This window comes from Lipophrys pholis (assembly GCF_963383615.2).
Source record: "Lipophrys pholis genome assembly, chromosome: 19".
In the NCBI taxonomy this organism is placed as follows: Eukaryota; Metazoa; Chordata; class Actinopteri; order Blenniiformes; family Blenniidae; genus Lipophrys; species Lipophrys pholis.
The window spans coordinates 16,035,364-16,063,157 of NC_137647.1; the positions used below are offsets into that span (position 1 = coordinate 16,035,364).

The window sequence follows — 27,794 nt, forward strand, 5'->3', positions numbered from 1 at the left end:
ATGATCAACTCATTAATAGGCAAATCAATTATTGAAAGAACCCCTGTGCAATCAATTAGAATTTGCTGAACCTTGGAGCAAGAGGAGAAAGAAAGATGAGTTTTGGCATTGTGGTGGATGCGTGCCTATATAGGGGAGCATGAGCTTCATTTATTTTCATTAGCTGTGTCTCTGGGCCAGACTCGTGCCTGCTGTGAGCTCTGATGCAGCTCTGAGCACCGCACTATGCATAAACATCTATCCCCGAGATGTCCGTCCTTGCTCAGGCACAGCCGAGCCGCTGTCACGCAAGGTTAATTTTTACCTTCATCTCCCCTCTCCATTTTTCACATCTCCCCCCATACAATCCGTGCCATTCATCAGCCATCTCACAGAGGACAGGCAAGTACCTGCAGCAGCTCTCCAGGGTGCTGAATTGGAAGGCTGTGGGGTAGAAGAAGTGAGGGGAGGGGGGAGGAAGTGGTGGTGATGGTGGGGTTGGGCTGCAGCATTGAGCATGGCTATATAATTTCCTCACAGTAGACATGGGGGTATGGAGTGATTGCAGGCAGAGAGGCGAGTGAGACGTAGACCTGCCATTATCATGGACTGGCTAGCCCTCCATTAGTAAGTAAGAGTCTCTGACAACGCCATCCCTGATTTGCTCAAATAAAACACAAAGAACATGATGACTAATATATATTTTCTCACATATGCGCTTTGTGCCTTTAAAAGCACGTTTAGAATATCTTCATCCTTTATCTTTATAGCCTTGCACCATCTTTTTCTACTACTGGTTACAGTTTCAAGTGACTTGCGATATTAAAGTAGTAAACAAAGCTGAAGCTTTTTTTTCTTATCTCCTTGCAGAGGTCAAATTTGCAGACTGAATCTCAAACGATCGCTGATGAGTCTTCCTGTTACAGCCACGGTGAACAGCACCATCTGCTGGCGCCGTCTCGGTATTACACGGTGTCGGCTTGCACACAGAGTAATCGAAAGCCCTCCCGATATGACTGTTTTTCTCTTTCATTACATTTTAAATTGAACCTCAAATATTCAGAGATGGAGCTGTCCGTGTTTACTGCAAAAAAAAAAAAAAAAAAAAAGATATTCCTGGAGGTGTATCTGTTATCTGAACGGTGAGAAAAATAGTTCTTCAAATTGTCTTTGTCACAGTTCCGAAATTTTACGCAGAAATGAAACCCTAAAGTGTGGATGTGCGCCATGATCTGGTCTCCACTAAACCGGTCAGGTGAGATTTCTTTCTTGTGTGAACAGATGGTGGATGTAAAATCAGTCAAAGTGGCGTGTGGGGAGAGGAAAGCAGGAAATAAGGAGCCGGTTTCCTCAGTGCTAATAAAATAAAATCAAAACAACGCCTGGTTGTGGAGGGGAAGTGAACAATTACGCACACACGCATTACTGTTTTTTAGTTGTAAATGTGAGTATTTGTACTTTTAAAAGTACGGAAGATGATTAGAGTCACTTTTAGAAATACAAAGTTATATATTCTTTTAGTTTTGCGGTTTATTTAGGCTTCTTTCTCTTTAGACAAAAATACGCACTGTCATTGTTTATTTCCTATTGCTTGTGTGAGGAATTGATACTTGTAGGTAGAGGAAATCAAAGACTGCATTTGACAACGTGATTTAAGAATAACTAACTACTTAAGAATTTTTTTAACAACAGTAGTTTTACTTTGTAATTGTGCACAATTTGAACAACGTAACGCTCAAATGTTTGAAACTAGAACATGACGCAGTGGAGCGTTGGCTCGTCTTATTGAATATGACGATACAAACCCATCAGTGTAGTTTATTTTGAAGCAGAGGCGTGATGGAGGCGCAGTGGTTGACTTGACAGTCCGGGGGCCACGGTTCGGCTCCCGGCCACTAGGAGGAACAGGGAGGGAACCCTGTCCGGTCCCGGCGTGGAGAAGGAAGCGGCGCAGCGCATCCCGACGACCGCAGCCGCCTGGACACAAGAGCCCGGAGAGCCGCGGGACGCTTTCAGGAAACACTTCCAGGACTTTACCGTACATGGGGACAAGAAATGGCCTCGACGGCGAGCGAGAGGAGGGCGTTTGCCCATAAGATCAACCGGTGAGACAGCGGCAGAAGTTATTGTTTAACAGGGAGCAGTGTGAGAGAGTGACCTGCTGGACGGGACCGTACATGTAGCCAGCATGCTACAAAGACACATCCAAAACAGAAAGCAGGCTGTATATCGATGACTGGACGCCACAGCAGGGGCAGCACATGTCCGAGGACACTCTTTGTGTACTCTCATGTGTTTTCTGACACTTTATTTGGTTAAAATCCCGGTTTTACGCACACACCAGGAGCGCCGTTGTCAACAATGATTGAGCAGGTTGAGTGAAACTCCGCCAAGCAGATGTCTGCTGCATCATTATGAAGCATTAGAACCTCTCAGAAGCGCAGTGCGCGCGTATATATGAGAACAAAGATAATGTTGAGGTGTTTTGTTCGCCCGTAAAATATGCCTGGTAGCGATATTGTGGCAACCTGTTTCCACATGTTGCAAACTGGTTCTGCCTCTTCCTCTGTCAGAAGTAGCAGACGAAGTGGAGATGTAGTGCAGAACCGATCAGACCCCAGGAGAAGAAGCCCCTATAATGTGCCCTGTCACTTGTAATAACAACTTCATAAGAAAGTTGGGCACAGCTGTAGCCAGAAGCCTTCTGAAGTGTGTTTGTCCCCGTCATCCAATGAAATCCACGAAATCCCTTCATCATCACTTTTATGTTGCAACTACTCAAGAAACAAACTGAGATTGCGATCAGGGACATGTATGTGGTCTCTTGCACTGTGGTGTGGGTACCATGAACTGTGGTCCAGGCATCATCACACAGCTGGACAATAACACATCCTGAAAACAATCTCCTACTCCATTCCTCAAGTCCTGTCTCCGGAGTGGGTCCCTGTGCTTTGTTTAGTGCCGGATGCAGGAAAGGGTGGGAAAGGGTGTTCGGGCTCTTGCCTTTTTGCAGTCGATAGCTTTCCTTTTTCCTGTTTTAACTGAAGGTGTGCGGGGCGGCAGAAACTGTTTGCGCATGACATTGCTTCAAGTCCTACTTTCTGAGATTCACCTTGACGGTGGGAGTCTTCTCGTCCATTTGAACAATCCTTGTGCACCGATAGACGGAAAGGCACAGACCTTAGCTGTGTGACCATGGTGGAAGTGCTGAAGCCTTTGCAGCTGTGTTTATGAGGGAAACAGACATTTTGTGGAGCTGAAGGAGCAGCTGCTTGTTGTCTCAGTGAGGGGATTGAGGCCTATTTCCCCCCCCCTGCTTTGTCTGTCTTTAAGCCTCCCGTTTGCCGTTAGTTCATAAAGGCCAGGGACAGAGTTCTGGCTCTGTGCCTGCTCCCTAGAGCCAGTTTGCCACCTCTCTGTGACATCCGCTTGAGTCTCTATTCAGAACAGCTGCTGCATTTCAGCACTGCAACCAGTACCAGAAGAAGGAAAAAAAACGTGTGATAGGAGCAGGACTTATCAGTTTGTAACAGATATATCTGTGAAACTTTTAAACCGAGCTGTTTGTCCAAATTTGGACATACCAATATACTAAAAGAGCTTTATGAAAATGTAACTGACTGTCACTGTAACTGAAATGTGATCTCCGCAGCCACGGAAATATGTGTTTCATATATTGAGTCTCATGAAAGCTAAGTCATTTGGAACTGTAAAACCTTTCTCTTGCTCAGGACGGTTGCTGCCGAGGTCAGGAAACAAGTGTCCCGAGATTATGGCTCACCTCAGCTGTCCAAGAAACGAGGAGGCGCACACCACCCTGTGAGTCACCCTGTATTTAACCTGTCACTGCTTCAGGCCAGCAGGCTAAAGCTCTAATTTGCAAGGTCAGACGTGGAAGGGTGTAACGTCACAGAGTAGTTCAGATGCGAGTGTCGTTTTTAGGTGTTATTGAAGTGCATGTACCTGGATCCAAGCATGGTTCCAGCGTGAATTCTCACCCGAAATAAAACAGGAAGTCTTCATATGTCATGGTCTGTTTTGGTTTGTTGCAAAGGTGAGTTTGGTTCCTTTATTGGCCAGTTGTAAATTCATAAAACCTGACCCCATACTAGAAATAAATTATTTAAATCTTTGTTTTTGCAGAAGCCTGGAAGTACACTTACTAATACCTTGCTTAATGTGAAAGTTAGCCTGTCTTCTCACTGGCCTGCAGCTTATAAATGGTTCTGATCCAGCTGATCAGATTATATTCTGCCACGATGGTCCGACTATAATTACTGGCGCGTAATAGTCTCATCCTGACTGACAGTTGCCTCTGACGGAGGTGGTGGAGCCCGTGGACTTCGAGGAGTATGTGAGCAGTCATGCTCCTGGGGTGGAGCCCGGCCCCCTCAGACAGCTCATGGAGTTCCCCCAGGACGACCTGGAGCTCCTCCAGCTGGACAAAGAGTGCACTACAATGGAGCCTCCCCTGCCCGAGGAGGAGGAGTGAGTCCAACTAATAACATTCTCTTCAACACTCCCACTTCTTTAACTCACAACTTTCCTCTATGGTCTTCACACAACCACACGCACACAGAGCATCAGTATCGCTAATGGAAGACAAACATCACTACAGATAGGAACAAAGCCTTTTCTCTTTGTGACACTGAATGGGCATAAATATTAAACGCATGCTTTGCTCCATTATTAATGTGCTTTTCTATGTAGCTCACTGGATCCCAGAGTGAGAGATGCCTTGGCAGTCTACACAGATGACTGGCTTGTCATTCAAAGAAAGTAAGTGCTTACAGTAGTGGCACCCGCTGAATTAACCTACAGTATATGTTTCATTAATTGTTTAGTAATACACACCACCTTCGCTCGTGCACGTTTGACATTGTTGACTGGTACAAAGCCACAGATATGTTTTTTTTTTCTTTGTTTTCATAGATATCAGCGCTACAGCACCGCTTGCACCCCTCACAACTCCGAGCGGCAGAGGGAGAGGCAGCGAGGGCTGGTCAAACAGACCTTTGAACTGGATGAGGCTGTTGCTGCTGAGCGCCAGGAGGACCAGGTCTGCTCGCTGGGATATTCAGAGAAACTGTTGTCTTGAGTGGCCATAAAATCTGTTGAGGTTAAGTTAGTAAGTTTAATGGTGCTACAAAGTAAAAGGTCAAAAGCAGTCACTCTCCAGAAACTTCTTCCTTCTATGGTGTGGACATAAATGAAGACGATGGTCAGCCAGTTTGAGTCATGTCTCATAATGATGATGAAGGAAGAGTGAGCTGTATTCTGGTAATCTGACGATTGTGGAATAGATAAGTGGATAAACCATATCCATTATCTATTACGCATTCTCCATTTGAATTATATTGTGTAATGGTAATAAGGTAATGGGATCTGAAGTATATTGTTCCCTTTATAGCTCATCTTTGCCTGCAGGGAAAACGATGCGTGATCTCACCTCCTAATCTTGTGTGCTTCAGGATGACGCCAAGCGGCGGTCAGTTAGTATTGACGAGACCCCTCGAGGCAGCTGGGCCTCCAGCATCTTTGACCTGAAGAACTCCTCCCCAGATGCTCTGCTGCCGTCGGTGCTGGAGCGCACCGCTGCCGAGGACATGGACCACCGCAATACGGAAGCACGCCAGCAGGGGCGCCACAACGACCTGCTGGGCCTGTACTATCCCCCTGATGAGGTACATGTCTCATTATGTGTCAGGTGTCTTTTGCACCTAGGTCTTGGCCAATCGTGTACATTTTACATGTGTGAACGTTGTGTAAACCAAACCTTTGTAGCTTGATTAGTATTGCGATGGAGCGATTACTTGCATTATCTTGAAAGGAGTAAAATGTCATTAAACTCCTGCTGTGTAGCATTTCACCCAGTGTATGGGGTATACTGTATTATCCTTAGGCATGTTATCAACCCTTTATTGAGTCAGTGAGAATACACATTCAAACATTGACCATGGTGCTAAACTTATTATCAGTAAGTCATATTTACCTTTTATTACCAATAACGCAGATTGATGTAGGATAGTAGTGCTCAGTGTATACCTTGTAAAAACATGAACCCTTTTTAGATACCCACGTTGTATAACGTCCACATATACAATATACACTGCACCAGTACTGAACTCATGTTCATTTTGGATGGTGATAATGAGGGTGTGGCATTGTTGTACAATTACATGTTTAGTCATAAAAAAAACATATCTGGCAAAACTTTGAATTAAAGGCTGCAAATGTTTTGTCTCAGGCCAAGTAGTAATTTGGGTGAATGCTTGATGTCATCATGTTTTTCGTGTTTGAAGACATTATTGTTAACAGCTGTTGAGATCCATAGACAATGAAAAGTTTAACTCTTCCCCTGCCCGCGAGACACCGCGCTCACCACAGTTTACCATACTCTCAAACAGATGAGGTATAATCTACGGTCAGAAATGACTCCTCAAAATTGGAACCAGGAGGAATGTCCGTATGTGTAGAAATCATTTGTTCAGTTCAGATGAGTATTATTGGATGTTCCCACACCGTCGGCCAGTCCAGCTCCTGCAAGAGAACACTTTTCATTTGTTTCCTCAGCGTCCTCCTTTTCTGGCTCCATCCGTCCGTTTTTATGTCTGTGTGCACAGCATTGTTTCTCTGCCTGTGCGTTGCCATGGCATCTGTGTAAATGTTATCCTGGTGTGTGTGTTTCTTTGTGTCAGGATGAAGCAGTGGAGAGATGCTCTCCTCCTGAAGTGCCCAAGGAACATTGTGGCCAGAGAATCATGGTCAAGTGTCTATCTCTAAAGTGAGGAACATTTGGGATATTACCACTGACATTTAAATCTTCACGCTCCAATTATTGTTCCACATTGTGAATTCCCAGTTTTTAACATCATTGTGTATTTTGCGTGTTTTCCAGGTTTGAAATTGAAATTGAGCCAATTTTTGGAACTCTCGCTCTTTATGACGTCAAAGAAAAGAAAAAGGTATTTTTTGTTGTTGTAACATGTCTGTTTTTATTCAGTTTAATGAGTGTTCTTCCTGTGACTTTCACTCAGTGAAATCACTTACGTAATGCTGAGCTCATGCCTGGCTAATCGAATTTCCCTCGTCTCAAAAAGGTCTAAGTGGTCCTGCGGTCTAGATCACGGAGTCCAAACTGAATTAAAATCCCTTGGCGTGCATTTCCATTATCATCATTCCTTGCCCTCCCCCCCTGCTGTTTCCCACTTATCTGTCCTCCAATAGATCTCGGAGAATTTCTACTTCGACTTGAACTCGGACCAGATGAAAGGGCTGCTTAAACCTCACACACCTCACATAGCCATATCCACTCTGGCCCGTTCAGCCATTTTCTCCATCACCTACCCTTCGGCGGATATCTTCTTGGTCATTAAGGTGCAAAGAAACTTTGATCAATCTATGTACACCAAGGAATAACATCAAAATGGATCATGTTTTAACGGTAATGCGCGCTGTGTGTCCAGCTTGAAAAGGTCCTTCAACAGGGAGACATCGGAGAGTGCTGTGAGCCCTACATGGTTATGAAAGAATCAGATTCCACCAAGGTAATAGAGACAAAATGATATTTAAGCTGTCGCAATGATCAACACTTGCTGCCAGCATGTGTGTGTCTGCATGCGTATGTGTGTGACCCTTTCACTGTCTGGTCACAAGCATTACTCAACTCTGTTTGGGCAGCTGCAATATTTACCAATCACCTTTGATAGGCTGACTTTGTTGGCAGTAGCAGGTACATTAGGTTACACAGTGTCTTTCCATCATCTTGCCTCTCCCCGCATTTGGCCGCAGCACAAAGAGAAGCTGGAGAAGCTGCGTCTTCAGGCCGAGCAGTCATGCAGTCGCCTGGGCTGCTTTCGCATGCCCTTTGCTTGGACGGCCATTCACCTCCTCAACATTGTGAGCAGTGTGGGAGGGCTGGATCGCTCCGACCCAGATTCTGACTCTGGTACGGTTGTCTCTGAACACTTCCATACACATTTTATCTGTGATCCCGTCGACATGCATCATTTGACATCGGCCCGTTCAAGCCTCATATTTGTTTTGAAGGAATTAGTCAAGAAATATCTTATCTATATCAGCTTTACAAGTTTAAACAGACACCCTGTACTTATCACCCTGTGGTTAGCATCCTGTACCTAAACGAATAAGCAAACAAAACGCAAGATTACATGTATACGGTTCACCCTTTTTTAAATGCCCCGAAGCACCCATTGAATTCCTTTAGCGTCAATAAAGCTTTTCCAGCACCTGCTGATCAGAACTGCACGACGTCCAGGAAGAGCTTTGTCTCATTTGTCTTTACAGAACTGCTTAAGCTCATGTTTAATTAGATATCAGTTGTACATGTCTGTGTTAAGCCTTGTCCAGAGCTATTTTTGTGGCTTCACGGCTCTGACTCAGCCAGTCCAAAAGGTGACTTTTTCTGTATTTAAGCAATTCTATTTTAAAGTTGCTTCAAAGTTCAGGGTCATTGTTGCGCTGCAATAGTTCACTTCTGCTAGACTCTCACTAACGGGTGAAGGTTAGTTTGCTCAGATGATTTTCTTACATCACGGTGAGCAGTTCAGGCCCAGCGGCGTCAGCGCAGCTCAAATTATTATGCTCCTACCACTTTACGTCACTATACATCGATAGAAAGATAAAATAGTCTTATTGGTAAGTGCAGGCCTTTTTGCCCAAACCCGAATGCTGTGTGTTCCTCCTCCCACACAATTCACTGTTTAGACCTCAGGTTTGCTTCTCTTAGGTCGTCTTTTGTCCTGCAGCATTGTGAATGTTTAATCACTCTGTTCAAGACCCAAGAAAGTCCAATTGTTTCTGTTTTAGTTAAGTTCAGCTCAGCTTATTTGTCTATGGTATTGACTTATATTACATTGACGTAGAAAAGCCCACTTCTTTCAGAAAACTGGTTTCAACTGCTTCGCATACTTTTGTCAACGTATACGTTCAACTAAAGACTCCTATTTTCACATATTGAACACTAATCCAATTTTCCTGTCCTCCAGAACGAAAGAGCCACGGGACGTGGAACGAGAGGAAGAAGAAGGGGTTTGAACGCATGAGCGTTGGGGACGACATGTGTAACTTTGCCACCTTCCGTCCAGCAACACTTACTGTCACCAACTTCTTCAAACAGGTCAGACTCTGTCCATCACTGTGTCTCAGGATTTATCAGCGCTGATCCTGTTAGAAAACTCTCTAATTATACTTTTGAAATGTAGTACTCTCTGTACTGGAATTGAGGTGGAAGTATATCTTAATGACATTTTAGAGTGTTGTGAAGTATAAACTCTGCTCTGCCGTGTGTGCATCCAGGAGGGGGATAGACTGAGCGATGAGGACCTCTACAAATATCTGGCAGATATGCGCAGGCCTTCCTCTGTTCTGCGGCGACTGAGGCCGGTCACAGGTAAACAAGACGTGCTCGTTGGGATCCGAGAGTAAATGTTCACCATCTGTTATCCAGCTTTTCTGATTTGTTGCGTCTCCCGGACTTATTGTGTCCTGCAGCCCAGCTGAAGATCGACATATCTCCAGCTCCGGATTCGCCTCACTACTGCCTCTCACCAGAGCTGCTTCACGTCAAGCCGTATCCAGACCCGCGCGTTCGCCCGACCAAAGAAGTGCTGGAGTTCCCTGCTCGATATGTTTACACACCACACACCACCTACAGGTGAGCGTCTGTCCAACACCAAGACAGTTTCATGACATGGATCTTAAATTGTAAAATGTTTTTATATATTGTTTTTAATTGTGTGTTACTTTTTTTGTTTCTTTTTAATCCAATCTGCATTCTGTAAATACAAAAACAAAAAAAACCAACTAGTTTTCTGAAACACAATCTTTAATAAATTAACAATTCAACATAATTTAAAAAACAGATTTACTGGACACACAAAACATGGATATAATAATAAAAAAAAAAAAAATGAGAGCTATAATAACAAATATATAACAAGTATTGATGCTTTGCTGGGTTGACTGGGAGTGCGCTGATGTTCAGGAGTTGAGAGCCACCTGGACTTTGCCCTAAAATGACGGAAACGAATCTTCACTCTATAGAAGAGAGAGAAAAAAAGGTACAAAATTAGATTTAATTTGAAAAGTGTCATAAATTCTGTGAGATTTACCATCTCCTGCAGTCTGGAGAGCTTTTCATTCTGAGCCTCAATGATCTCCTTTAGGTACTGTGTTATATCTTCTAAACCTCTCAAGATGCAGGAGTGCTCCGTGGCTCTTTCCTGAAAACCACCACAGAGATATTAATGTGGCATTGATAATTGATAATGACAGAACCTGATCTTAGCGAGCTGGTGCAACGGTGAACATGAGAGTTATGATCATTCTCTTACCTGCAGCTCTCTGAGGTCGAGAGGTACGTAGTTGTCCAGGTGCATCTGCAGCCTCGTCACCTTTGTGTTCAGCGCCACCTCCCCCTTCTCCACGGAGGCCAGCACGTCTTTACTCATCTTGGTTTGAGCCTCTTGCTCGGTCATCTGCTCCTGCCAACAGACCATCTGCCCATATTATCCTCTACACACAACAATGGGCCCCGTGCAGCTGGCAGCTGCTCGCCCCAGCTTGAACACGGTTCTTTCGAACATATTTTACTCCCCCATATAAACGAGGTTACTGGAAAATACATTCGAAGTCATATGAGCTTTGGGAGATTCGCGACGAGACAAGATTGACGACCAAGCATGTACGCACTGAGCTTTTTATGAAGCCATAGTGGAGGGAATGTTGTTTTATGAAATCACCAAAGAGCTGCTTTGTTATGTCTGTTCTCCCTCTGAAGCAAGTTTAATCTGATGAGGATTGTAGATATTGAACACACTGCATCAGCCTTCCCTCTGCTCCAGCATGCTGCACTGAGATCTCAGTCTGATTTCAGTTCTCAGCGGTGATCTCTCTCTCTCTCTCTCTTTCTCTGTCTACATCACCCCATGTATTCTTACCTGCAGCAAATGTATCACAGTTTTCATCTGTTTCTCCACATCCACAGCCTCCTCAGCCTTCTCCTCCAGATTTTGCAGCGTCCCCTCATGGCTCTTCAAAGTCTGGCTGATTTGTGCTATTTTTGCCTCTGTGCTTGTATGAACGTAGCGCAGGGACTCGCTGAGCTGTATAACGCCAAACATCAGCACGTTGACCTCTTCCACTGGCGCGACTCGGTCCTCCGTCTTGCTGGTCTTTCTGATCGGGCCTGCTTGGACTGCTCCTAAAGCTCCAGCCACACACAGCAGACACAGCCTCCAGATCATGTTAGATAATAACTGCCACTTTGTCGCTGTTTCTTCTTCAAATGTCAGAATATTATTATTTTTTTTCTGTATTTAATCCAGTTAAAGAAAAATTTATCATTGAAAGTTTTTAAATTGCATTTTTTTGGTCATAGCTAAGCAAAGGATAGCATCCTCAGCCACCAGATAATGGCGATGAAGTGTGGCTGCTTCCTTTTATATTGATGGTGTACATGCAATAGCAGGTGAAACATTAGCTCGGTAGTGGTTCGATCACGTTCTTGTCAATGGCCCGAGCCTTCTCTTCAAGTTTAACCCCTCAGATGCGAATTTTGGCAACTAGGTCACAGGTACATAATAATGTGTGACTCTCGTATATCTTATGTCAGTGTTTGACACTGAGCAGTATCACATCTGTGATGTACACATTATGCCTCATGTGTTACTATCAGGCGTATCAGTGACTTCTGAAATCAGCTGTTTCAAGTATGAACTGTAGTAAACTCTAACGTTTAACTTGGATGGGAGCTGAGGTGACCCACCAAGTAAAACTAATACGGGGTCACATTCTTGCTGTGTGCACATACAAAACTGCCTATCTTGTCTTTTTCGAATGATAAGACAAATATGTGTTTTTGTTAGTCGTCAGTAGCGATTGAAGTGTGATTATGTGGGACGCTGTATTGACGGTCAGGCAACACAACAAGTTGAGAGAATTGCCTTTCACATTTTCACTGTGGCTGTTGAGTTTAAAAGAAACAAGAGAAAGTTTGCAAGCTGGCAGTAAAGAATTAACACGGGGGGAAAAAAACTATAATATATATTCTTCTGTCTTCTATGCGGATTTATCCAACTTGAGGTCATATGGGTGTGGAGTCCAGCTGACTGTGGTGGAAGACGTGAAAAACTTGCAGAGACACCAAATCCCACACATCCATACATACAGGCCATTTAGAGTCACCAGCTCACCTCAAATGCATGCTTTGGGGCTGTGGTAGAAAACTTGTGTACCTGGAGAATAAGCCACGCATGCACAGGGAGAACATGCAACCTGCATTAAAATGCCTGGACTTAAACTGTGGTTGTTGTCGCTTTGAAGCTAAACCAGGAGTGCTAAACATTATAAAACCGCCCTTTCACACACAGTCCAGATAGTTTGTTGATTTTTGTCCTCTTAATAGAAATACTGTTTATTCTCATTTATTTATGCCTTTTTCATGTTGAACCGTCATCGGCACTTAGCTTTATATTTTTTCATAGTGGGGATTGTTTCAAACAAATCTGGCCTTCTTTTGTAGTTGGCAGGTGTAAATATCTCTTCAGGGAGGGTAGTTGTGTGTTTCTGTTGCACTCTGCCAATTTATGTCTTTTTTTTTTTTTTCTTCCTCCTCCCGCCTTGGCGTCTCACTTCGTTCTGCCTCCCAGGAACCTGCTCTATGTTTACCCTCAAAGTCTGAACTTCAGCAGCCGCCAGGGCTCGGTGAGGAACATTGCTGTGAAGGTGCAGTTCATGGCAGGAGAGGATCCCAGTCAAGCTTTACCGGTGAGTCACGGTCGGGGATGATCAAGTGACTGCAGTGCGTTCTCAGGAAAACTCAATCCCAGATACAAAGAACTGCTGGAGGCTGTGACATATTAGATGTTTTTTAGTTTGGGAGAAGGGAACTTCAAAACAGCATTTTTTTTTTTAAAGCACTAGCAGTTAATGTAGGTTTAACGTGTGACACATGTTTTTAATAATGGTGGTATTAAAAGGTAATTAAAAATTACAATTATGCTGCACTATTTTCACCAGGTCATCTTTGGAAAGTCGAGCTGTGTGGAGTTCATGAAAGACGCCTATACTCCCGTCATCTACCACAACAAGTGAGGCTCAGTCACCTGCTGACCATCCTTTCCCACTTTTCTTTGCCTTATTGCTGAATGTGGTGCGTAACTCTCGCTCATCAGATCTCCGGAGTTCTACGAGGAGATGAAGATGAAGATTCCTGCCAACCTGACAGACAACCACCATCTGTTGTTCACTTTCTACCACATCAGCTGCCAGCCCAAACAGAACACTCCTCTGGAGACCCCTGTGGGCTACACTGTGCGTATTCCTCCTCCTGGCTCACGTTTAATCCCTTTCACCCACACAATCCTCTGTTTGATCGGCCTCTCTGTTGTCTTGCCATCTGTAAGAGATCGTGTGTCTCTCTGTCTGCCTGCAGTGGATTCCTCTAATGCAGCACGGACGACTACGCACCCCTTCAGTCTGCCCGTCTCTGTGGAAAAGCCTCCTCCGAGCTACTCTGTGCTCACCCCTGACGTAGGACTGTGTGTGTGTGTGTGTGTGTGTGTGTGTGTGTGTGTGTGTGTGTGTGTGTGTGTGTGTGTGTGTGTGTGTGTGTGTGTGTGTGTGTGTGTGTGTGTGTGTGTGTGTGTGTGTGTGTGTGTGTGTGTGTGTGTGTGTGTGTGTGTGTGTGTGTGTGTGTGTGTGTGTGTGTGTGTGTGTGTGTGTGTGTGTGTGTGTGTGCCATCACCTATTCCACTGTGATCTGTCAAACGTGGTGTGTGTCCCTCTGTGACAGGTTCAGCTCCCAGGCATGAAGTGGGTGGATAATCACAAAGGAGTTTTCAATGTGGAGGTGACGGCGGCCTCCTCAGTTCACACTCAGGTACGTCTGAGTGTTTGTTACACTCTGGCTTTTGCTTTCACCTGTGCTCTTTGCTCCCAGTTGATAAAAGCCCCGTGGTATTAGTTTAGTGTTACAGAGAGCTCTGGTAATTATAATAATGAGCATTCTTCGCTCTATTGAAAATTAATGTAAACGTGTACTGTTTTTGTGAGCTGAAACAAAACCGTGCGACAGTAGGAGCAAATGTACTGACAACTGTAGTGAAAAATTACAGCTCTGGAGGCTTCCATATATTGTCTCCGCTGAGTTTACGTAATTTGAGGTCTAATCTCACCTGCAGTAACAAGCATGTAGAAACTGTGCAGCCGAATAAATTAAACCAGTTTCAGTCGGTTCTGCTACTGAGTAGTTGAGTAGTCTCTTTATCTGTTCCTGCAGGATCCTCACCTGGATAAGTTCTTCACTCTGGTTTACGTCCTGGAAGAGTACTCCTTCCCTTTTCGTCTGAAGGACGTCATCATAACCGAAGCCAACATGGAGGGGGAGCTGAAGGCCAGCATGGCCGCGCTGAGAGGGGCTTTGCTGGACACCTGCGTCAGGTTCCTGCATCAGCTGCTCAACAAGCTCATCCAGCTCATCGTCTATCCTCCAGTCATTGCAGGACAAATCGGTGAGGAGACTCTCTGCGCTGTTTCAGTTTTCACTTTGGTTTCGAAGTGTCAATTACTCGCTGGATCTTAATATCCTAATTTCATTTTATTTCTTTTTTTATTATTTTATGTTTTGGTCAAATATGTGAACCAGAGTTGTGGTTTGGCAATTATTTTAAGCTATTTCTGATAAATGTACAGTGAACTTGGGCCGGGCTGCGTTCGAATCGATGTCTTTGTTGGTCAACCTGATCCACAAAAACCTTGAGGGAAACCAGGACCAGCACGGCCGCAACAACCTGCTAACATCCTACATCCACTACTGCTTCCGCCTGCCCACCGCTGAGCCGGTCATCCCCACGACAGGTGAATGAAAGGAATCTGTTGCATGTCTAATTAGAAGCAGAATCGGTTCAGACTTCCACCTTTTCGATTTCTAAATCTCTTTTATTCCCATGTTAACCAATAGGAGGCAGTAACCAGTCCTATGAGATGCCAATGCAGTATGCAACTGTCTCGAGGGCTACGGCTCGCCCGAGCAGCCTGCAACTTTCCCGCTCCAAGAGCATTAGCAATTCCAACCCGGACCTGGCTACGACGCCGGTGTCCCCCGATGAGGAGGTGCAGAGGATCATCGGCAGCAAGGTGAGCTGTGCTTTTGCACTGACCATGTCCCGTCAGTTTTAGAATATGCAATATGCATTTTATTCCTTTTTGTTGGAAGTAATCTGCTCATGCTCATTTGAAAAAATTTCCACTATTTGTAATATAAGCTTGAAATGTTGTTCTTCCACACAATTTAATGTAAATGCTGTTGTCTCTTGGCAAAACAAATTGGCTTTTTATGTTTTTATTATTCCACGTTCACAATGTTTACTTTTGCTATTCAGCCAATGTTGCTTTGATATTCTTTTACATTGTGTTTCACAACTCTTTACAGAAGATTCAATAAGCTCAGGGAGAATGAGACCCCTGTGCCGACAGTTTAATCACACAGCTTCGTCAACTACGCAATAAAGCTTTGTGCCTCTGTCTCTTGTGTTTGACACCGTATCTCCAGCCTTTGTTTTCCCATCCCCAGCTTTCTTTTCTGCCCTCATTTTTGTTACTTCCTGATTTTCTCCTTCAAAGAATCTCGTGTTTGATAATCACCCTTCCCTTTACTCACTGTGTCCTCGCCTCTTGCCACACTGTGTGTGTTTTGTGTGTGTGTGTGTGTGGGTCTCCGGTGGCTTACGGCAGGGCATTGACCGCTCGCACTCCTGGGTAAACTCTGCTTATGCCCCTGGGGGCTCCAGATCTGTGCTACGCCGGAACCCCAACTCCAGCTGCGATCTCAAGCAGGTGCCAAATCCTCCCGCCTCCTCCTCCTTCTCACTTTCACCTCCTCCATCCCGCACCACCTCTGATTAACACTCTTGGGTCATCTCCTGCGTCAGTTGTCGGGGCTTCTATGTGTGTCTGTCTGCGTCTGTCTCCGCTGGCCTCATCCTACCTGTCACACCTTTTCATCCTCCACTGCACCGTTTCCATCTTCCCGGTGCGTTCTTTCTCTGCTGCCTAACAGACCATGTCCGCGGTGTTTGACACGAGCTCTGCCTGCGGGCGCGCTGGACTTCCTAACCAGCCTCGCTCTCATCAGAGTTCACAGAAAGAGTTCTGTGGCCGCTCACCCACTTCCATGCATCCGTTTTCACATCACTTTGTCCTCATCTCTTTGTGTTCACCTCGCCGTCACTCCATGTCAGCCAAACGACCGCAGCTGCAATCGCATGTCTGCCTTTCTGGACAGCGTGGCCTTGTTATCAGTTCCCACAAGGCAGATTACAAAGAAGGTAAAACCGGCATCCACTGTAACCAAATGTAACAGTGATTGACACATATTTTCATGTCCTAACGTTCAGCAACTTTTAACATTCATCATCATCATCCATCATTTTTATATCTACTGTTTACAAGCATCAGTTAGTGTATGTATATATTCAGTATTGTAATCAGTATTGAATTTGGCCTGAAATACTGGAGAGCAGAAGTTTTTCTGCCAAAAGTATAGACAAGGCTTTTAAGTACAGTGTTTACTTTTTCAGATTCACACGTGGTTAAAATAAATTTCCTTCTCATAATTTGAACCAAAGCATCTCAATATAGAGTATTGCCAGGTCTTTTGCAGAGCTACTGATTCAAGTGTGAGTTGTCGTTAAGTTATTATCAGTTAACATTCTGGGTATCGACGACTAATATTCGACGAGTTAAAAAAAACCTTGTTAAACAGTTGTGATGTTTTCCTCCTCTAAACTTCTGTCTCTCTGTTGACTCCTGTGTAGCTGCTGCACGAGGAGCTGGCACTTCAGTGGGTGGTCAGCACCAGCACGGTGAGGGAGGCGGCGCTGCAGCAGGCTTGGTTTTTCTTTCAGCTTATGGTCAGTATACTAAATCTAACGTATCTCTCATGAGAATAATAACTCGAAATACTCAAAAGAGCCGTATTGATCTCCATAAAGTCAACAGTTTCAAATAATTCTTGTTTTGACAAATTTTTTTATTTGGCGCCTCCTGAAGACAAAGAGCATGGCCCATCACTTGTTTCTGACCTCAAAACTGGAAGTTCCCAGACGTCAACGCTTCCCAGACCGCTTTGTGGACGACATTGCAGCGCTTGTGTGTGCCATCAGTGCAGACATCGCCAACAGATACCACAAGGTACAATAGCCCTCAAAGATACACACTTGTAGGAAATAACCTGCTGGGAGTTCATTAGTTCACGGTGAATTAACCAGAAAAAATTCTGCTGGTGTTTGCATTCAGGTGTAACGCAGCAAAAATATTGTCTCTTCTTTCAGACCATTCTGGAGCATTAAGTTTTGCCTAAAAGTCGTCATACAGTTTTCTTTTAATGTTGTGTTTTCTGATGTAACATATGCGATCTTCCTCTTTCTCTCACATGAATGTTTCCTCTCTTTCTGTCTGGTTGAACGTCTCTGTATGTCCCTCAGGATGTGGAGCTTGTGGAGAGGTTAAACAGCAGTCTGGCCTTCTTCCTGAATGACTTGTTGTCTCTTATGGACCGGGGCTTTGTGTTCAACCTTATCCGCTCCTACTACAAACAGGTGCGCACTGCTCTGCCGTCTGTGCTATTTTCCTGTAAACTCAAGCATCTAAACATGCTCTCTCACTTCCCCATCCCTTTTGGGTTGGACAGATTGCCAACAAGCTTCACACAGCACAAAACCCCAGCTCTCTGAATGCCCTGAGGATGGACTTCATTCGCATTGTCAGCAGCCACGAGCATTATGTCATGCTCAACTTGCCGTGTTCAACTCTGAGCCCTCCAGCCTCCCCCTCTCCGTCCACATCTTCCACCACTTCACAGGTACTGGAGCAGCCTGCCACAGGTTACCTTATTGAGATGTAGCTCATTTCCATCTGTGGCTCTTCCGTAAATATAAACCTACAGATGTAAACGACCTAATGCCATGAATAATACCAAAAAAAGATCCACATTTCACCCACACACATTTATGCCTCTGTGCACAAACATCAAGACATAACTTTGATTTGAACTCTTACATAATCATATCTTGTCTTATGTTTTATACACAGAGTTCAGCTTTCTCCAGCATGGTGCAGGACCAAGGTGTGGCCACCATGTTTGAGTTGTCCGTCCCTTTTCGCCAGCAGCACTTCCTTTCCGGCCTGGTGCTCACTGAGCTCTCTCTCATCCTCGATCCCGATGGCGAAGGGTGAGTTCATATCAACCACACGGCCTCCCGCCAACTCAGTCTTTGACATAAAATGTGGTAGAACTTATAAAACTTAAACTTTATATGCTTACTTTGGTTCTCTTCGAAATGCAGAAAAAGTGAGTGATGTTGTTTTCCACCCCGCAGGGTTTTCTTCCTTCATAAAAAAGCCATCAGTGCTGTTCACTCGCTCTTGTGTAGTCATGACGCAGACCCCCGGTACATGGACCCGCAGGTCAGAGCCCACATCGCTCAGCTCTACCTGCCTCTCATCCCAATCGTCATGGAGACACTGAATCAGCTGCACGACTTCTCCGGTCAGCAGAACAACCCACTCGTGTCCTTCCTCCAGCTCCTCAAGATGCTTCTGATTTATTTCTAGTATTATCGTACCTGAGAGAGCTCGCTTCTTATTTCTTTGTAGACTCCTCGCCTGCTCGGGTCCGCCATGCCTCCGCCCACGCAGACGATGCTGACCCAGACGGTAGCAACACTATCAGTCAGTCTGTTGCCATGGCAATTGCCGGCTCCCCTTTGCCGCATGTCAAAGCCAACCCATTTGCACTGCCCACCGTGGTAAGTGATAGCAGCGCGGGTCAGAGCGTTCCCCTCGGGGCCTACAGCCTGACAGGTCACATATCCGCCTCTGTGTGGGAGGCTGCTGCCTCAGTTTGATGAATGATCACTCAACACAAACACTCATTTAAAAAGCATTCTTTCAATCTGGTTGTCATGTGACGTACAAGCCCCCCATTTACCCTCTAGGGGGCTCTCTGTCCTTTCTTCTTTTCAATTTAGCTCAAACAGCCATTTTGTTGTGTTTTGAAGCAGATTATGAGATTGCCACTGAGTTTGTGTATTTGTCTTCACTAGACCGGCCGGCAGTCCAGCTCTCTGTCAGCCGAGGGCAGCAGGACCCTGCTGGTGTGTTTCCTGTGGGTGCTGAAGAATGCAGATGCAGCTCTCCTGGAGCGCTGGGTGTCAGATTTGTCTGTGCTGCAGATCAACCGTCTTCTAGATCTACTGCATCTCTGCGTCTCCTGCTTTGAATACAAGGTACAATGTTTCGGCCAATCACATCTTTGGGCGTGTTTGCTCCTCCAGTACAAACAGACGTCCAGATTCCTAGTATGAACAGTTTGTTCACAAGTATTGATTACATTTGTTTTTTGTTTACTACAGTTTTTTTTGTTTTTTTTCCCTCACGAAACGTATTTGGTGCATGTTTTTTAGGATTGAGATGTAATTATGACTATAGAAGTACCTGTAGTGGCTAAAAACTACACTATTTTAAGTATTTCAATAAAGGTGTATCCAGATCAGCTGATGTAACTGAGAGATTTGTATTCGTCTTTGTTTTCTCTTTGCATTCGTTTCTTAATTAAACCTGTTGTTGATTGTTGTGAAAACAGGGAAAGAAGGCTCTAGAAAGGATCAACAGTCTGACATTTAAAAAGTCTCAGGACATGAAGGCCCGACTGGAGGAAGCCATACTGGGCACTATTGGAGCTCGCCAGGAGATGGTCCGCCGCTGCAGAGGTAAGTAGCACTAATGCATAGTTGTGTGTGTGTGTGTGTGTGTGTGTGTGCAGGTGAAGTCTTAATGGATTTTTCCTTCTTACTTCCACAGAACGGAGTCCGTATGGCAGCCAGGAGAACGTAAGATGGAGAAAGAACGTCACTCACTGGAGACAAAATACAGACCGAGTCGACAAGTATGTTCTTTACATTAGTGAGACAACTCAACCAAAACCAAAGACCTGACATATGTGTGGGCGGAGTACATAAAATATCCCCTCATGATTTTTGAAGCCAGATTTATCGTATTATTCTAAGTTTTTCATCCGAATGTGGCGAATGCCACTGACGAGAGTTGAACATTACCTTTCAGGTCTAAGGCTGAGGTGGAGCAAGAGTCTGTTGTGGACGGAAACCTCGCTACAGAGGCCTCTCTGATAGTACTGGACACCCTGGAAATTATTGTCAAGGTAAGAAACAGAGGGAGGAGAAAGCCACCTTCTTAAATTACTACTCTGTTTCCATGTCAAACTTTCTTTTGGCCATGTTTGCTTTCAGACTGTGGTGGCGTCAGAGTTGAAGGAAAGTGTTTTAGGCGGTGTGCTGAGAGTGCTTCTCCACAGCATGGCAGGCAACCAGAGCGCCCTCTTCCTGCAGCACTGCTTCACTACACAGAGAGCTCTAGTTTTCAAGGTACACTGCAGTTTATATCAGTGTGTTAAATTTATTACATCAACACGATGATAATTTTAGTGGGGAGAACTGTATCAAGTAAAAGTTTGCGTGTAGTTCCCAGAAATGCTGTTTGAAGAGGACACCGAGCTTTGTGCGGATCTCTGTCTGCGCCTCCTGCGTCACTGCAGCAGCAGCGTGGGCTCGGTCAGGAGTCACGCTTCGGCCTCTCTCTACCTACTCATGAGGCAGAACTTCGAAATTGGGAATGTAAGTTTAAAGACTGAAGTGTTTTCTCTGTGAATAATTTTTTGGGTCTTCTTGGACATAACGCAAGGCGGCCACTTATGGAATCGAGGCTGTAGTCGTGTGGAAAGTGACAATGTACTCTGCTTTGGGTCCTGTACCAGAACTTTGCACGAGTAAAGATGCAGGTCACAATGTCTCTGTCCTCGCTGGTGGGAACGTCACAAAACTTCAACGAGGAGCATCTCCGTCATTCACTCAAAACAATCTTGACATATGCTGAAGAGGACCACGAGCTACGTGACACACCTTTTCCAGAGCAGGTATGTAACCACAAGTTATATCATGTCCAGGTATAATGTATAATAAAACTTCACATGATGTGTTTTTTTTTTTTAACCTACAGGTGCAGGATCTGGTGTTCAACCTGCATATGATTCTGACTGACACTGTGAAGATGAAAGAGCATCAGCAGGATCCAGAGATGCTCATCGACCTCATGTACAGGTATTGACATGGTCATCAAAAAGTCAGTCAAATGTCAATAAGGTGCCACAACCTGAGGTTTTGTACACTTTTCCACCTCAGGATTGCTAAGGGCTACCAGAACTCCCCCGACCTGCGCCTGACGTGGCTTCAGAACATGGCTGGGAAACACTCTGAGAGAGGGAACCACGCCGAGGCGGCCCACTGTCTGGTCCACAGCGCTGCTCTGGTTGCAGAATACCTCAACATGCTGGAGGATTGCCGCTACCTTCCCATTGGTTGTGTCACATTTCAGGTGCGTGCGTGGTGAAGGTTAAATGGACTGCACCTTTCTTTTGCATGACCCATTTACTCACACAACAATGGTGACAGTTGCCATGCAAGGTGCTTGATCTTTTTGAAAGACATATGGACCAGATTGGATCTCCTCTTCCAACTGACTCACAGCCACCCACATGCTGTTTAATTTAGTCACAGGCTTTCAAACTTGTCAAACAACCACTTTTATACAATTTAGTTCATTCTGCCATCATTTCTTTTCCCACAGCACATTTCATCCAACGTATTAGAGGAGTCAGCAGTATCCGATGATGTCCTGTCCCCAGAGGAGGAGGGCATCTGTGCCGGGAAGTATTTCAGCGAGTCGGGCCTGGTGGGCCTCCTGGAGCAAGCAGCTGCTTCATTTAACATGGTGACACACTGCACATTAGAAGAAGTTTAAATTAGTATTAGTTGGTCTAATGCTGTGTGTATAACCGTGGTACCATTCTCCTGTCGCCACAGGCCGCCATGTATGAAGCCATAAATGAAGTGTACAAGATTCTTCTGCCCATCCATGAAGCCAACAGAGATTTCAAGAAGCTGGCTACTGTGCACGGGAAGCTGCAGGATGCTTTCAACAAAGTCTACAACCAAGTGAGTTAACAGTTTGATCTGAAAGTCTCCAGCAAATAACAAACATGTGGGTGTTAATGAGAACTGGATTCTGATTTCCTTGTTGTCTTTTCTCAACTTTTGCAGAGCTCAGGATGGGAGGTAACAACGTACATTGACATTTCCAGTCCATCTTTTTTTGAGGTTAAAGTAAATCTATTTTGCATTAATGGTGTTTTTCGTCTTTCTCATCTGCTTGTTTTCTTCTCCGCTCCTGTGCGAATGACATGTTACCGGTGAGTGATGCAAATTTAGCTTTGACCAAGTTAATAGTTTTTTGTTTTTTTTCTGCACCTCTTTGAAAGTGAATTGCATTTCATTGCTCGGATATTTGATTTTTCTTAATTACACTTAAACTGTAAAATGGATCATCACTCGTAAAGGCATGTGGCCTTTTTTGTCTTGAAACTGCGACAGAGTTTTTCTTTTCACTTTGCAATTGCATTTAAGATCTCATTTGGACTTCTTTTATTAGCAGAATAACTCACCTTCATTTCATGTGGCTGCAAAAAACAGCCATTAAAAATCAACCTGTTGAGAAACTCAACGCGAGTGCTCTCGTCTTTCACATTCTTTAATCCCGTTTTTTTTCCCTCCCGTCTCCAGTATCTAGAGGATGTTTGGCACCTATTTCAGAGTAGGTTTCTACGGTTGTCAGTTTGGAGACCTGGACGAACAGGAGTTTGTCTACAAGGAACCATCAATCACCAAATTAGCCGAGATCTCCCACAGGCTCGAGGCACGTTGACTCCTCATGATACTAGTAGAGACATCATTAGTGATTTATTGGGAACATTTGTCTGAAGATGAATCTTTTTCATGTGCAGGAATTTTACTCAGAGAAGTTTGGCGATGTGGTCGAAATTATCAAGGATTCCAATCCGGTTGACAAAACCAAGTTGGATTCCAACAAGGTGAAGCTAAATGTCCTTTTGCGTTGGATAGAAAAACAGCATGGATTTGTATTTGACTGTAACTGTACTGCTGACCACTGTAGGCCTACCTCCAAATCACATACGTGGAGCCCTTCTTTGACACGTACGAGCTGAAGGAGAGAATCACCTACTTTGATAAGAACTACAACCTCCGGACCTTCATGTACTGCACTCCCTTCACTCTGGACGGTCGTGCTCACGGTGACCTGCACGAGCAGTACAAGCGCAAAACCATCCTGACCACCTCCCACGCCTTTCCCTACATCAAGACGCGCATCAACGTGCTGCACAAGGAGGAGGTGGGTAAATGTCCTTCGACCGATCAGAGGTGACGTGACTGCAGGTTGTCATTCATTCTGTCGTCTTTGTTTTCAGATCATTCTGGTTCCCATTGAGGTTGCAATAGAGGACATGCAGAAGAAGACGCAGGAGCTTGCCTTCGCTACAAACCAAGACCCTGCCGACTCCAAGATGCTGCAGATGGTGCTGCAGGGTTGTGTGGGCACTACAGTGAACCAGGTATAACTGAAAATGCTCCAGGTTTATTGCCAGAATGCCTTCATAAAGCCAAAAGGCAACGTCTCTCTTGAATAAAAATCCTGTCACATTTGGCCTTCAATTCTGGGACGGAGTTTTAAAGCAGTCGGAGACATTCCTCGGCAGATGTGTAACAGTTCCTCCCCTCACAGGGCCCCCTCGAGGTGGCGCAGGTCTTTCTCTCAGACATTCCTGATGACCCAAAGCTGTTTCGCCATCACAACAAACTGCGCCTGTGCTTTAAAGACTTCACTAAGAGGTGATGACACACTCCACGCCTCCAGACAGACTGTTGTGCAGCTAATAAAAACAAACGCCAACTCCCCGCTTCTTCCTCGGCTCTTTTCCACGCAGGTGCGAGGACGCCTTGAGGAAAAATAAGTCCCTGATTGGACCAGATCAGCGGGAGTACCACAGAGAGCTGGAGAGGAACTACCACAAGCTGAAAGAAGCTCTGAGTCCTCTCATCAACCGCAAGATCCCCCAACTGTACAGAACGCTGCCGGCCCAGACTCCACAGACACAGCGGTAACTTGAGACATGAGACACACACACACACACACACACACACACACACACACACACACACACACACACACACACACACACACACACACACACACACACACACACACACACACACACACACCTACGCACAGGGACACACAGTGAGATCATACTGTTTCTTGAGCCCCATCAGACCAACACAAGAGCAACTTAAAACCCAACTTTATGACTCTCCAGGCGATACACGTACACAGACCATTTGTCACCAGCGAACGGACGTGAAAACAGATTCAAGTTTCACATTTCAAATCTTTCACACTCCATACCAAGATTTCACCCTTGTCAATACGAGCTGGGGCCCTTTCTGGGATACCGCAGTTTGTCGGGGTACGGAAACATGATTTCTACGTTCATCTCTTGGCTGCAGATGTGTGGATTACTGGTTCATGATCCAAAACAGTTACAGGCAAGAACACCTGCCAGAGCAAAGCTAAGCCACAAAGAGAAATATAATATCATAACAGTCCTGAGATTTAAGGGAAAAAAAGTCAAATAGAGAAATATCTAAAGCCTCTGTGAGGTAAAGTTTGACATTTATTCCTCAACACGTCATCAATTTGTCAAGCCGTCTGGCTTAAAATGTATGAATCAAATTTTTTTTTAACAAAAGTCTAAGTTTTACATCTTCAGCTTTTGATTATTAAATGTTAGACACATTTTCAAAAACCCTATCAGCTGTTTCATTGTCTTATTTCTTTTAATCCCTTTGATTTAACTTATTGTGTACTTGTGTTTTAATTTCAATATTTGCAGTTCAATGTTTGTTTTTGTTGTTTTTTTTTGTATTTTGTTAGTTTCTTTTGTCCTTACCTGGTATGTCTTATGTTGTTTTTTTGTTTTTTTTTATTTCTTCTTGATATACGGACTTATCTGTTTTGTCCACCATCTAAATGTAGGAGTGTCAAACATAAGGCTCGTAGGTCAAACCACCAAGCAAACTGTAAAAAATTCAAAGGAAACATTGATCTTTTAAGAAAAAGATTTAAGAGTAACGGACAAAAAGCACAATGCTGAGACCTGAGCTGAGATATCGGTGCTGCAGCCATGAAAGCGAGCAAAGTGGTATTAGCCTCAAAGCCATGCTGTCATGATGAGTTTGTAAAAACATGCACAATGCAACAGCGATAGGAAAAGTTTTTTTTATATACTACACATTTTTTGCACCGTAAGGTTTCATTTAAATTGATTTTATGTTGAGATTTTTCCATAGTGTGACAAATTGCAGAAACAATTTTAGTTTTATTGACTTCAACATGTTGACTCGAGTCAAAATTGAGCTACGTTGCTCATTTAATTGATATTCCATAACATTTTATCTCATCTTTTGTTTTTAAACACTTTGCTCATTCACATTGAGACAGCTTTTAGTTAGAGGTCGTATTGAGACGGAGTTTGTTTTTTGTTTTCTTTGTTTATTTTCTGAGCTGGTTAACATGCACATCAAAACACCGACGATCATTTTTTCTGCGCCGTTATATGCCATACTTCATCCAATAAGGGCTTTATATGATAAAATATTAATAATAGACCTATGACTATTCTGATGTCTTCATGCATGTATACTGTTATTCTGATTTGTTTGGTCTTTTTTTCTTCATTTGTGCAATTTATATTAAAAACTAAATGAAAACAGAAGCTGTTTTCAACAAGATAAAAACACAAGGTTTGAGTTTTCCATTACAACAAGTGTGTAGTCTTAAAGGAACCTGATTATTGGGCTGATAATGTGAAGTAGGGTTGTGGTTTTTTAACGAGCATGGAAACGTTTCAGATCTGATCATTACAATTAACCCATTTCTCCAAGTTTTTCAGATTGTTTTTTTTTGTCACGTAAACTTGTTCCCCTTTAAATCTCACTGCATCACAGTTGATTTTTAAGAGTTACAGAAACAAAACACACAAGACGATTTTGTAATCATCATTTCTTTTGCTTTCACAGGAACTCCTACAGTCGGTCCAGTCTCCGCAGAGTCGAATGTTGAGGCCCAGAAAACTGGAAAACGGCACAAAGCAGAAAGCTTTAGAAATGTGTACCATCTCACCCCCGCCACCCCACCCCGCCCCCACCCCCACACCCCCCGACTTCACTGCACACCAACTGTCACACACACACACACACACTGTCCTGCTGCACTTCTAGCTCGTTATTTCACCCCATCACCCCCTCCAGGCCACCCAGTCCCGCCGTTTCCACCCCCCACCTCACAACTGCCACCACACAGCAACGTGAACACACACATGCAGTTGGCTGTCACCTCGCTCCCCGCTGAACCGTCTCCCCCGTCACACCGCGCTCGCACCTCTGTCGGCTGTTTATACTGGAAGGTTATCTGCTCTGTAAACACCGGCAGTTGGAGTGAAGCTCATCGATGCCCACGTTTAGGAACAAAAGCTTTCCAAAGTGATCCCCTCGAGCTGGATCCTGGTTTTAACTTCAGTTTTTACACACCAAACGCAGCTTGTACCCAAAAAGGTTTTGTTCCTCGGTGCAGACGTTTTGCTTTTTGCTCTTGAAGAAGCTGTAGGTTGTCTGTTTTGTGTCACCGGCTTTTTTCTATTTTGATTTGTATGAGGTTTCTTTTTTTCCCCAACTTTCCCTGGTGATAATCACTGCCAGACTTAGTTATTAAATAGTCCCAGGGAGTTTTCTTTTGTTATCAACAGACCGAATAACACACATTCCTTCCTTTTCAACTTGTCACCTTTATCCAGCCGACCCTCGTTCTAAATGTTTGATATGGGGAGGCGTTGCGCTCTTTCTCTGCAAGCTCAGGTCATATCAGTCCTTACATGAAACATACACGTGTGGGAGGGAACAACGGGCAGCGTGTTGTGTTCAAACATGTTTTTTTGGGGTTTTTTTAACTGTGAAGTTGTCCTGTAATGCACTGCAGTAACATCAGATGTTTATCTCGGAAGCTCTGACTACAGCCAGGCCGTCATCTTCGTCCACACAAACATATTTAATCTGTGACATTTACTGTCACCCTGCAGTAATACATTTCCACTTTGTAAACATTCTGTGAACTGGTGTCAGAAAGCACTCCAAATGTTTTATATACATCAAACCACTCTGGCTGAACAAGAGTTGCATCCTCTGTAGCTGTTTCCAACTACTGTACCTATTAAATTGCACTTTTGTAAACAAATTGCAGCACGTTAACACTGAAATTTCCAAAAGAACTGTGCTTTTGTTATTTTACAAGGCTGGAAACTTTTCTTTTTTTTTACCATTAGATAAGCATTTTTATTTATTTTACACTGCCTTCTAATAAATATCTCTTCTTACATTGCTTGTCAGCTTTGATTTCTGAACATCTCGACTGTCCAAACATGAATTACTGTTATCTCCCGTTTGTTTTCGTGATTGTTTACAGAAATCTGCTATTTTATTTAAATGTAATGACATAAATATAGTCAAGAAATCCATAATTTAGGGTCTAGAGGCTAGACAAGTGAACTTGGTATCAGGATATTGCTGGTTTGATTTCCACAGCAGACAGGTCACCACTGTGACTCCCTGAGCATGACCCTTGACCCCTATCAGCTCCATGGAGTGCCTTAATGTGGCTGCCCAGCACATCCTAGAAATAAGATAGATCATTGCGGAAAAAGGAATTTCCCCAAGGGGATTAATAAATTAGTTTCATCTGCATGTAAAAGCATC

The 27,794-nt window shown here is 44.2% G+C and overlaps 2 protein-coding genes across 3 annotated transcripts; one reads left to right on the forward strand and one right to left on the reverse strand.

The window, feature by feature from the left end:
• Positions 1 to 1,909: 1,909 nt before the first annotated feature.
• On the forward strand, positions 1,910 to 27,416 carry dock6 (dedicator of cytokinesis 6). The gene is given in 50 exon segments (XM_080488249.1): positions 1,910 to 2,084; positions 3,711 to 3,798; positions 4,289 to 4,467; positions 4,690 to 4,758; positions 4,912 to 5,038; positions 5,451 to 5,663; positions 6,678 to 6,763; positions 6,878 to 6,944; positions 7,207 to 7,356; positions 7,446 to 7,526; positions 7,771 to 7,927; positions 8,988 to 9,118; positions 9,298 to 9,391; positions 9,493 to 9,655; positions 12,651 to 12,768; positions 13,021 to 13,091; positions 13,176 to 13,314; positions 13,436 to 13,469; positions 13,472 to 13,533; positions 13,796 to 13,882; positions 14,282 to 14,513; positions 14,695 to 14,859; positions 14,963 to 15,138; positions 16,242 to 16,328; positions 16,818 to 16,913; positions 17,053 to 17,193; positions 17,487 to 17,600; positions 17,693 to 17,863; positions 18,094 to 18,233; positions 18,381 to 18,550; positions 18,658 to 18,809; positions 19,107 to 19,289; positions 19,646 to 19,772; positions 19,864 to 19,948; positions 20,125 to 20,221; positions 20,310 to 20,444; positions 20,541 to 20,693; positions 20,834 to 20,992; positions 21,076 to 21,176; positions 21,258 to 21,450; positions 21,703 to 21,846; positions 21,939 to 22,070; positions 22,176 to 22,190; positions 22,702 to 22,827; positions 22,916 to 23,002; positions 23,086 to 23,322; positions 23,399 to 23,542; positions 23,713 to 23,819; positions 23,915 to 24,088; positions 26,067 to 27,416. Coding segments are annotated over 50 exon segments (6,252 nt in total). The 5' UTR covers positions 1,910 to 2,034; the 3' UTR covers positions 26,110 to 27,416.
• Positions 9,813 to 11,416, reverse strand: angptl8 (angiopoietin like 8). Of its 2 annotated transcripts, none has more exons than XM_080488255.1 (4): positions 10,941 to 11,416; positions 10,335 to 10,499; positions 10,113 to 10,223; positions 9,813 to 10,038 (listed from the first exon to the last, which is right to left on the reverse strand). In XM_080488255.1, the coding sequence occupies exons 1-4, from the start codon at positions 11,244 to 11,246 to the stop codon at positions 10,012 to 10,014; spliced, it is 609 nt and encodes a 202-aa protein (XP_080344381.1). In that variant the 5' UTR covers positions 11,247 to 11,416; the 3' UTR covers positions 9,813 to 10,011. The 2 variants fall into 2 exon arrangements, with proteins under 2 accessions (XP_080344381.1, XP_080344382.1); XM_080488256.1 differs by having other exon boundaries at positions 10,335 to 10,484; positions 10,941 to 11,413.
• Positions 27,417 to 27,794: the final 378 nt, after the last annotated feature.

Bases quoted from the DNA above. Each gene is read 5' to 3' on its own strand.
- angptl8 (XM_080488255.1), bottom strand. From the start codon at position 11,246: ATGATCTGGAGGCTGTGTCTGCTGTGTGTGGCTGGAGCTTTAGGAGCA. The intron at 10,500-10,940 runs GTAAGAATACAT...TAATATGGGCAG, and splicing joins CTGTGATACATTTGCTGCAG to ATGGTCTGTTGGCAGGAGCA. The intron at 10,039-10,112 runs GTAAATCTCACA...TCTCTTCTATAG, and splicing joins TCTCCAGACTGCAGGAGATG to AGTGAAGATTCGTTTCCGTC.